Source organism: Aethalodelphis obliquidens, unplaced genomic scaffold, assembly GCF_003676395.1.
Source record: "Aethalodelphis obliquidens isolate GAN/ISIS:26980383/991018 unplaced genomic scaffold, ASM367639v1 scaffold48, whole genome shotgun sequence".
Classification (NCBI taxonomy): Eukaryota; Metazoa; Chordata; class Mammalia; order Artiodactyla; family Delphinidae; genus Aethalodelphis; species Aethalodelphis obliquidens.
Genome location: NW_020837992.1, coordinates 12,128,158 through 12,140,253, shown reverse-complemented (window position 1 = coordinate 12,140,253; position 12,096 = coordinate 12,128,158). Strand labels below are relative to the sequence as shown.

The following is a 12,096-nucleotide window of genomic DNA, read 5'->3' as shown; positions in this document are numbered from 1 at the left end:
GATGTTAATGTTTGTTTGGCACTTCTGTTTTCAGAACTAATTTAATTTATATTTATTGTGGTATCTACAGTCAATTTGATATGGCAGGTTGTTTTTAGGATCTTTCTCTTTCAATTCAAATATATAGATTTTTAAAATAAGTTCCTTATATAGAGGAATGTGAGTGGTGTGTTTGGGATAGATAATCGCATTCAAACTTCTTCATAAATGAGCTTCTATTTATGTAAGCATATCTCTAAGATCTTATATTTATGTACTATGTTACCATTTTACTTCATATATAACTGTTAGTAATTATAACAATAATAATAACATTGGGTATTGTTTATTATGTGACAGGTGCTGTTCTAAGTAGTTTAGACGATTTACTCATATTTTCCAAAATGTGCTATTATTATTCTTATTTTACAGATGAAGAAACAAGTATAGAGAGGTTAACTAACTTGCCTAAGATCACAAAATTAGTGAGTAGATTCAAACCTAGGAAGTCTGGCACCGGTGCTCAGGATATTAACTACCACTACTAATATAGACATAGATTTAGATACAAATGTAGATGCATTTATCATCTGCTTGCTTAAATGTCTGTTTTCTTTACCTTGAGCTCCCTAAGGTCAAGGACATTGCATGGCACATTGCAGCTTATCAATAAATATTGTAAACTAATGAAAAATCTTCTCACTTTCCAAGATAATTTTGCTGTTTCCTACAGATTTTTCTATTATATTTATAATACTTTTCAACTAACACTCTTGGCTTTTCTTTTCAAGTCTATTCCAGTTATTATTTGGGTGGTTTGTTATGAGACATATTATGACATTTTAAATCTCTACATCTAAAACTTCATTCTTTTGCTGAGACAAAAATTCTCTCTTCCTCTCCTCCTGCCAAATATCACAGCAGATTAAGTGTTTACATGAGGGGAGTTTGTAGTCCAGGATTTCTGCAGCAGCGGGCTTCAAATATTCCAGTCAAATCCTGCCTTTTTTCTGACTCTTCCTCATGAGTGTTATCGTCAAAGCTTCACTCTGGCATCTATTAGTCACTGAGTGCTTATTTTGAGAATGGTTGCTATCATCACTACTCCCTTTACAAAGGTGCCACCTAGTTACTTTTGTTTTGGCAATTATGGGTTAAATACATTCCAGGGGTTAGTCCTGCTTAAGCTTGCTAGCTCTCTATTTTAAATTAATGCACAGTGGGTCATTTCTTACAAGAGTAAAGCTTTCATTAAACAGGAATCTTTCAAAGCACTCATTTTTATTCTTTTCCGTAGATGAGAGTCTTCTTTCACCATTAAGTGATGCTTTTCTCCCTCTGCCCTACAAAGCTACACTACAGTGCAGTTAATAATGACTGGTGATTGAAAAGAACTTATACCTTAATCTTAAAATATTGTTCTCTTTTGAGATACATGTTTGACTATCCTTCCCCACTGCCTTGTGATCATCTTTTTAAGTATTTACTTCCAGTCCATCGAATTAATATCACCCTAAAAGACCTGTTCCACTAAGGAGTTTTTAAATGATAAATATCACATATAAGGATCCTGTTTTTTGCTATGGTTTTTAAGTCCAGTAATTCCCTAACAGAGAACTCTGTAATGGATTAATAAATTCATTAGCAGTTACTCAGTAGGAGAAAACATGTGGAACTCTTTTTAAAAAGCTCCTCATTTTATATATAATTACCCTTCAGTCTCCCTCCTAGCATTCATCAATTTAGAAATAGGCCATAGGGTATTTAAAATGCCTTTCCCAATTGGTAAAGAGGAATAGAAGATGGAATTTTGGATTCATAAGCAGAAACTACCTATTGCAGTAACTACATGTTAAGGACTGGTCAATGTAAGCTGGTCACAGTTAGGAATTCTATCTCACCCATATTTGAATCACCAATATCTAGTATAACTGCAGACCTTCTTTTTCTTTCCCATTCTTCTTTTCCCTTTTTCTTCCCTTCCTCCAGTTGAGACATAGGATTTTGGGGTCTAGGAGAGAGGTAGAGCTGGAAATGTGAGTTTGAAAGCAGTCTGAATATAAATGGTATTTAAGACTATAGACAGGAGGGAGTTACCTAGGGTGAATGTTTAGAGAAGTTAGAGAAGGAGACTTAGAGGAATAGTCAGTAGGATAGAAGCAGGATGTGTTCAAAGAAGCCAAAGGAAGTGACTTAAAAATAGGGGAGGTGGTCAGCTCTGACACATGCTTATAGGAGATAGAATAAAATAAGGAATAATGCTGAGTCTAAACTCATACTGTTCACTGTACAACAGGCCAGTAAATCGAGAGATGAGTTGTTGGGGCAAGGAATAGCAACTTTATTCAGAAAGCCAGCAGACCAAGATGGTGGACTAATGTCCCAAAGAACCATCTCACCTGAGTTAGAATTCAGGTTTGTTTTATACTAAAAGGGAAAGGGGTGTGGTAGATTGTTGCAAACTTCTTGGTGCCAGAATCCTTTGCTGTTGCATCTGTCCATGTAAGTCCTGTCACAGTGTTCCTATAAACCTCCAACAAGACAAATGTTATACTCAATTCTGCAACTTTATATCTCTAGATGAATGGAAAAGTGTTATACCTTTAAAGGTCAACACCTTGAGAATGGGCTATCCTGTGTATTTCAGGCTATAAGCAACATTATTTTAGTGATTAACTTGCAACAAAAACAGTATAATACAAAGGTTAAAGTAAAAGAAATAGATCCAATATGGAGTCAGATTTGTCTTTCCCTGTTACAATAAGACTTATAAGGAATAAACTTAAGTTTGACAAGGTGATTACAACTGTAATTAGAGTGCTTGGGACAAAGGCCTGATGGGAGTGGGATGAAAAAAATTAGAAATGAGGAATAAAGATGATGACTTTAGACACTTCTTTCAAGAGATGTGATTTTATTTAAAAATTTTTTTTTAATATTTATTTTATTTACTTATTTATTATTTTTGGCTCTGTTAGGTCTTAGTCGTGACACACAGGATCTTCATGCAGCACATGGGCTCTTCGTTCTGGTGCGCAGGCTTCTGTCTAGTTGTGGCATGCGGGTTTTCCCTTCTCTTGTGGCGCGGGCTCTAGAGTGCATGGGCTCTGTAGTTTGCGGCACGTGGGCTCTCTCGTTGAGGCGCTAGAGCTCAGTAGTTGTGGCACGTGGGCTTAGTTGCCCCGTGGCATGTGGGATCTTAGTTCCCCAACCAGGGATCGAACCCTCGTCCCCTGCATTGGAAGGCGGATTCTTTACCACTGGACCACCAGGAGGTCCCCCAAGAGATGTGATTTTAAAGGGAAGCAGAGAGGTGAAGAATAGCTGGAAATTTTAAATTATAAGGGGCATATTTTAAATAGTGGACAATTTAAAAACTCATTTATAAGCCAGTATGAATAATACAGCATAGAGAAAGTGAGAAATAGATGATGCGGGTAGAGGGGAAATAATTTCAGGAATAAAATTACTGTGTGGGTGAGCATAGGATCCATAGCACAGTTTGATCAGTCGGGCTGAGCTGCGTGAGCTTCTTCCATTTTAACATCAATGGAAACAGTGTTTACATGAAGGTGCATATTTTAGATTGGTAATGGAAAGGTGAGGTAGGGCTCATCTGATAATTTCTGTTTTCTCAATGAAATATGGGCAAGGTGAAGTGTTTGGCATGGGGTCAAAATGTTTTAAGGAAAAAAGAGAAGCCATAAAATAGTCGTTTAGGAGAGTGGAGACTAGAATTTGCGACATATATCTGGTTTCAACATTGGTTCACCAGAGGAAAATGTGCAAACCTGTTTTAAGCACACTTGTCTCTGAGAGCCCACACTTGGTTACTTATCAAGCACCATGTCTTCAAAGATAGGCTATATCACTTTGGCTCTCACTCACTGTCATTTTCCACTCTGATTCAGACACCTAGAATTTTCTTTTATCTTGCTCTTCAGCTCATTCATGCGTTTAAAAACATTTTTTCAAATTATATTTTATTTTGCATTTCTATGTGTTTTGTGTAGGAGGAGAGTTTTCCAAATGTTTTCAAGGGATATGGAAGTAGAACTTCTACTTCTCTGAATTTGTTTCATCATTTATGAAATGGGAGTAATATCTACTTGCAGAATTGTAGTTAACTATTAGAAATGATATGTATAAAATATTGGCCCATAAAAGACAATCAATAAATAATAGTTGTAATTATTATTACCACTAAATATTATTTTGTCTAAAGAATAAAAAGACCTTGCTTCTACCCTGCTTTTTTTCCTAGATAAAGTTAGCTTCTGAAACTCTGAAACTGTATTTTTAAACAAATACTTTTTAAACAATTTTAATGTGCCACAGTGTTTCTAAGTTTCTTATGTATTAGTTTGGTTGGAATATAAGATATCTTACTGAATGATAAATTTTTGTATTTTGAGTTATATAATGTTTTAAGGCCTTGATAATGTAATATTTGGGAAAGAATAGACTTTAAATAGGAAATGTATTTTCTTATGAGACTTTATTCTTATTACACAAGAAAAAAATTATATTAAAAATATAATTTGAAAAACACAGTAGTAACAATGAGGATAAAACGTGGAGTAAAAAAGCCAACATATAACTTGAAAGGGATTTTTGAAAACTGTCACAATATTATCCATATCCTCTTTGTCTACCAAAATATTACTGAAGACTACAATGTATTGAAGTTAAAGCATTATATCAATTTGAGTAACTAATACTAAGAAATGCTAATCATATAATTTTAGTGTCAGTCTGGGTTTTTTTTTTCCCAAATTAGAACAGCCATTACTACACTTGGTGTTCTCTAAAGGAATATAAATACTACCAAAATCAATGTCCAATGCTTAAAGGAGAAATATGAGACACTGACATAGTGAATCTTTATTCCATATCTTCTTCCATGTTGCTCTGGTCTAGGACATGCATTTCTGTTTCAGGTAATAACCCATATTCATTCAGGAAAGATTCCACATCCCCAGTAAAAAATTCTTCGGCAAACTGTTCAGCAACACTAATGAAATTGCTTATGAGTTCCCCACCTTTGTAGACGAGCAGTGTGGGGAGCACATCTGAGGAAAAACGGTCCCCAGCACCTGTATTAGAAGCTTTTATTTTACAAAACTTGACCGTAGGGTATTCGGCTGCAAGGCATATTAAGCTACTGTTTAGAGCATCACAGCCCTTAATACCATCTTCATAAATGTGAACAATGATTGTGATTGTTTTCTGCTCCTTTTCAATGGTTTCCAAGAATTGCTCCCCAGATTCCAGCTCATAGACAAACCCATATCTAGGCCCGAAACTCAGCTTCTGGTGCATATCCTGCATACACTGCCTACGGTATTTACGAAGGCAATTTTCATCTTCTTTTTCTCTGTGGATTAGCTCATATTCTTGAACGCTCATCTGGAAATAGATGAAAGAAATGATAGAGATCATTCAGTCAGAAATTTATATTCCTTATAATACCGAACCCATTCTCAACTTAAAGAGTTTGCATTGGCTGTCCCCCCTACCTCCTGAGATGGCCTTCTCCTTCACCTCATTTGTTCAAATATCACCTTCTTTGATTATTCTACCTAAAAGTGTCCCTGCCCCATGTTCTTTATGCTGGTTTATTTTTCTTCGTAGCAATAAACATTACTTGATATTATAGTATATGTTTCATTGTTTAATATTAGTTTTTCTAACTTTTATGCTGTATGGGGGCAGAATTTAGTGTCTGGCACATAATAGGGGTTCAGTAATTATTTCATGACTAAATACATGCATAAGTATTGCTAAATATAGTTGAGCTATGAGATGGTCATGAAATGTGCCACTTTGGGTGAAAAAAATCCAGCAAGGTCTACTCTAGAGTGACTTTCATAAAAGTGTATACACATGCTCATACATGCACAAGTGCCTGTACATGCACTTAAATGTGTTTCCAACAAATGCCTTTGGACATTATTGTCTCCTCCACAAAAGTTGTGAAAAAGATTTTTTCTTATCACTTACTAATTTTTTTGGAATATGTAGGATGGAATTTAAGAAAGACAACTTTTACTACTATTTGGAGTTCACCAGATTAGCCAAAAGACCAGCAGCATCACCATTACCTGAGAAGTCCTGGGAAATGCAAATTTGGGGATGCCACCCCAGATCTACTGAATCAGACTCTGTGTGAGCCTGAGTGAGACATGTTTAAACAAGCCCTCTAGGTGATTCATATGCACTGGTTTAGGCTAAAATGAGAAAAGACCTAACTTCTATCTTCCAAGACAGCTATTTTTCACTGAAACTGGAATATAAAATTACCTGCAGAGCCTTTCTTAATAGCGATGTCATTATTAACTTAGTCAATAGAATGTTAAACACCCTTTCCCTTCACATACACACACACACACAAGATATAAAGGAGTGATGATGGGACATAGTGTGACTAAGAGATGTGGAGCAGCCCAGAACCAGGGAAGTTGGACGACTCCCAAATTTATGGAAAATCTACTATGTCTTAGACAATTTACATAGATTATTTTTCTTAATCTTCACAATAAACATATCAGGTAGTTTTTTTACAGAAGATACTGAGATTAAGTGGAAGTATTTGGTGCTTTCATTATTTCCTTTTCTTGTTTCTTCCTCCTATATTTGTTTTTCTAATGGCCTCATTCTTATTATTGTTTTCTGCTTTAAAATTATCATTCCAACTTAATTTGTTTTAATCCTAAACATTGTTAAATGTTTTATATAATTTTTAAGTTGCTACCATAGTTCTGCTAATTTAACAGGCTGAACCACAAAATACTGATTTACATATGCATTTGAGCATTCTTATGAGAACTTGTTCCATTCACATCTTCAGGCAAATAGATATTTAGGCATTCAGATACATTTCTAAAGCTTAACCTTAATACAATATTTTTAATCATTATAATGTCTCACATTTGTATAGCATTTTACATGTTTCAAAATACGTTCTCATTTATTTTCTCTTTAAAACAAGTGAAGGAGGTATTGTTATAGTTCCTCAGATAGGAAAATTTAATTGTCTCATCCACATCACATAGTGACTCAGTGAAGGAACCAAAATCTGAAAATGAGATCTCTTTTTTTTTTCCACTTCCCTCACAAACATTATATTGCATTAATTTTTTTTTTTTTGGCTGCGCCAGGTTTTAGTTGCAGCATGAGGACTTCTTAGTTGCAGCATCCATGGGGGATCTAGTTCCCTGAACCCAGGCCCCCTGCATTGGGAGCACAGTCTTACCCACTGGACCACTAGGGAAGTCCCTGAAAATGAGATCTTAGATTTGAAGATTTTTTACAAGGGCCAGAAGCCTAGAACCAAGAATATTTCTGATGCAGAGACTGTCTGTTGAGAATCAATATACAACAATCAATATACAACAACTCATATATACTGGTTTGGAGATAAATAAACCACTAAACTGATTTTTCCCCACAATGAAAATCACCTTATGGTTTCTTTTAGTATTTCTTTAGTATTGCTGTTGTTTTTATATAAATAATATGTGCTAATTATAAAGATTCAAAACTGAACTAAAAGCTAAAGGAAGGAAGTAATAAATACTGAAATTTTACCACTCTGATACTCTAAGATAATCTCCATCAAGATTTTATAGATCATCTTTTCATATTTCACTTTTTTATGTATGTATGACATACACATTATATAATAAGAAATAAGTGAGAATTTTAAAAAATGCTGCTCTTAAAAAAATTATGGATATATTTTTTTCATAGTGTGGCTTATTCTGCTTACCTTCTTCCTCCTCCTCGGAAAGGAGGTTGAGAACTGTCAACCAATCCCACCCTTCCAATTAACCAATATTGTCAATTTGGTGAGTGTCTTTCCATACTTTTCTACATACATGCTCATATAATCATAAACATAATCATAAGCATAAACACATATACAGTGTTTGTTTTCCATTGCTCTAGAGAATGGGATCACATAACTTAAAATTCTCTGTATCTTACTTTCTCATGTTGTGGAACTACCTCTAAGTCAACTCATGTATTTGTAACTCATTCTTTTAACAGTTGCCATGTATTTCTTAGTATGGGATGACTTTATAGGCATAGGCGTTTACTGCATTTCCTTTTTTTTTTTGCTAATACAAACAATACTATAATAAAAACACCCTGTAGATTATTTATTTTTGATTTCTTCTTATCTTACCTTTCTGCTGAATCTTTCTTTTGAGTCTTTGTCATCTCCACTCTGAGGAGAAGACATTTGTCTGAGAATCTCCTTCTTACTAGGTGGGAGTGAATTATTATCTTCACTCTCCAATTTAAACTTTCTCCAATCACTTATTACTCCTTTGGGTCCTGGAATAAAATTTAAAACAAATTGTTTTCCTTTTTACTTTCCAAGGACTATTTACACAATTGATATTGCCATGGGAATAGACTTGCTGTCTTCTGTATCAGAAAAATTATCTTATTTGGGCTAGAAATTTCTGACTGCCTTGCTCATAGAAATGTTCTCCCACATTAATCTTGTTAAGTGGGTTTTGACTACGAATCTTTCTATAACATCTGTGTTAATGAAAATACAAATTATGCACTTTGAGCTATTGGAAAAAATTGTGGGTAAAGATATTTAAAAATTAGAGTATAGAGTGGAAACTAGAATTTTAGAAAAATAGTACTGTCATTAAATAAGAAAGAAACTTCAGCAATAAACTAAAATTGGAAGCACACTATTTTTTTTTTGTTTTCGGTACACGGGCCTCTCACTGTTGTGGCCTCTCCCGTTGCGGAGCACAGGCTCCGGACATGCAGGCTCAGCAGCCATGGCTCACGGGCCTAGCCGCTCCGTGGCACGTGGGATCTTCCTGGACCGGGGCACAAACCCGCGTCCCCTGCATCGGCAGGTGGACTCTCAACCACTGCACCACCAGGGAAGACCTGGAAGCACACTATTAACAAAGGAAACTAGAATTTGGGGGGAAACAGATTGAAATGTTATCAAGATCCAGAGAACAATAATGACAATAGCACTTAAAAGACAACCAGTAAGAGGGAGGCCTGACTTCAATTAAAACTAAAATGGCTTTAAGAAACTTATTATATAACCATTCAATTCTTTCTAAGATCCTAAGAATCTTTTTACAAATATAGAAAAGATGGAATTTGCAGATTTAAGAATATTAATTAAATCAAGGATGATCTAACTGAAGTTCTGATGTTCAGTTGCCCTGATAAATAATAACAGTGTTTGGAAGAAGGTCTAAATTCTTGAAAATATGGAGTTTTAAATATCCTTCACTAAAACTTAACCATATCCATACTTTAATATTGTATTATGTATGTAGATGTATTCTCTCTCCCATATATTTCCTAATAATTTTTATTTATATAATAATAATATACAATTTTAATATAAATTTATTTATATTATGTTCAGACAATCGATTTTTTTTACTTACTTGCATAGTCTTCATTTTCCAGATGTGTCTTCTGCATATACAAAATATGCATGTGTATAGCATGCGTTTATGTGTGAAGAAAAGAGAATCCCTTTTTTTCCTCTTTTTTTACAAATGGTAGTATATTATGCACACTTCTGTTCACTTTTCTTTTTTTACTTCATAATATATCTTAGAGATTTTTTTCACATATATACATAAACATCCTTTTTTAAAAATGGAGGCATGGTATTCTACTATGTAGATATTAATTTACTTAGTTTCTTATTGATGTAAATGGTTGCTCCACATTTTTTCTCTGACATTATTCTGAGTGAAGAACCCTACACATACATTTTTTTTCCTCTCTGTTCAGGTCCACATATAGGTAATGGTAGTAAAATTGCTTGGTCAAAAAGCATATATATTTCTAATTTTAATATCGCTAAACTACCTTTAAAGAGGTTGTACCAATTTACACTGCTACCAGTAATGTATGAGTATGCCTCTTTCCAAAGTGTGATATTAAACTTTTTTACTTTTACAAACCATGTGAAAAAAACGTATTTCACTATATAGTTCTAACTTTGTAAGTGCCTATAAATTTTTTTTTCTAAATAGTCTATTCTATATTTTGCCCATTTCTCCATTTGGTTGTTGGTTTTATTCTTATTGATTTGTAGAAATTTTAGTATATATTAGGAAATTCACCCTTTGTCAGTTAGTTGCAAATGTTTTTCCTCAATTTGTTAAATTTTTTTTGGATTTTGCTCCTGATGACTTTTACCAGACAGCAGACATTTGCTTCCCCCCTTTCCTTCCTCCCTCCCTCCCTCCCTCCCTCTCTCCCTCCCTCCCTCCCTCCCTCCCTTCTTTCCTTCCTTCCTTCCTTCCTTCCTTCCTTCCTTCCTTCCTTCCTTCCTTTCCTCATTTCTATAGCTGAATTTATCAATCTTCCTTTATGGTTTCTTGGTTTTGTGTCATACCTAGAAGGTATTCTAAATACTGCCACTATGAAATTAGTTTCCATGCATTTTTGTTTAGTACTCATATGAATTCATTCAAACTCAAATTGACATCTAATTAAAACTGTTCTAAAAGTATTTGATTTCACATTAATTTATCCAGTCAAATATTTTTTAGATGATTCCACAACCCATTCAAAGGTATTACTTAAATTTCACACTGAATAGTGGCAATAAGAACATTAGAGATCTCCAGATCTAATTTTAATTTTATAATTATTTTTTTCTTTTAACTTTGCTTACCTGTGTGTGTGGCCTGTCCTTCAGAGTCTTCCTCCAAACTTTGCCTTTTGGCTCCTTCCATTTTAGAGATTCAGATTTGATATAATCTATAGGATAAACAAAGAAATAATGACGGCAGATGAATTCTAGGAGAAATATATGTATATATTCTGCTGCCAGGTTCCATGTAAGTTAAGGGTTATCACTAAGTGATGCAGTGTTTAGTTTTCTATCTACCTTGTAAAAGCACATTAATTTAATATTTGTGTCCTTAAAGATATTTGGACCTAAGAATTTTACATAATTTATAGTTTGTCTTTTTTTACTTAAAAAGCCTTCAGCTTGGGTCCATGTACTTAGTAAACATTACTTATTTTCTTTTTTATTACTGTTTGTTACCAAATTTCATAAAATTATATTCTAATCATTTTATATAATAATAATGTTTTAATTAGTAATAATTATATACTTACTATGAACACTTGTATGTGCCAGGCATTGTACCAATCATTTTATTGTATCAAAAGTCACTTAATTCTCACACAACCATATATAGCAGGGACAATTGTTAATGCCATTTTACAAGTGAGGAAGCTGAAGGACAGGGAGTTTAAGTTCTACTTGCCTAAGATCACATAGTAAGTGGTGGAGCAAGGATTTGAATCTACATTTGATTTTAGAGCTGTCTTAAAGCATTACACTCTTAATGGAAGTTAAAATACTGTATCATTTTTTCTCAGTGTGATTTGACAAATCCAGCTTCTGAACTGGCATTAAAGAACTATGATCTAAGGAATAGTGTGATTCGAAGCCTAACACTGTAACTTCTCTCCAAACCATGAAGCACGTTTTGGTGACGTTACCCACCAAGCAAATGAAAACAGCCAGTAACTATGCCTATAGAATTTTGAGAAGCTAAAATTTGTCACAAAATCTACCAAAAGCACATGGAGTTTTATTCTTAGGAAACTCCGTTATGTCTTCATGTAGAACCTATTTATTCCTAGTTCACATTCAAATCCAACTTATTTGCCTATTTATTTTCCATTATCTGGAAAACTCTATTATACATACTGACACATTCCCCAAGAAGGTCCATATAGTTGTGACTTTCTTGAAATTTTCAAGTCAAGGAGGGTTTACTGACAGGGGATATGCTATCTTTTTACTCTTTCTCCTTCTACCCTTTTCCCTTTGCCTCTTTCTTTCAAAGTCAGTTATTTTTAGATTAATTAATTAATTTATTTATTTTTGGCTGCATTGGGTCTTCATTGCTGCTCATGGGCTCTCCCTAGTTCTGGCAAGCGGGGGCTACTCTTCGCTGCGTTGCTCGGGCTTCTCATTGCAGTGGCTTCTCTTGTTGCGGAGCATGGGCTCTAGGTGCGCAGGTGTCAGTAGTTGTGGCACACAGGCTCAGTAGTTGTGTCACACAGGCTTAGTTGCTC

General features: G+C 34.4%; 1 protein-coding gene across 1 annotated transcript; it reads right to left on the bottom strand.

The window, feature by feature from the left end:
* Positions 1-4,442: 4,442 nt before the first annotated feature.
* PDC (phosducin) lies at positions 4,443-11,044 on the bottom strand. The gene is made up of 3 exons (XM_027082639.1): positions 10,673-11,044; positions 8,171-8,322; positions 4,443-5,388 (listed from the first exon to the last, which is right to left on the bottom strand). Exons 1-3 carry the CDS (start codon positions 10,731-10,733, stop codon positions 4,864-4,866), a joined length of 738 nt encoding a protein of 245 aa, XP_026938440.1. The 5' UTR covers positions 10,734-11,044; the 3' UTR covers positions 4,443-4,863.
* Positions 11,045-12,096: the final 1,052 nt, after the last annotated feature.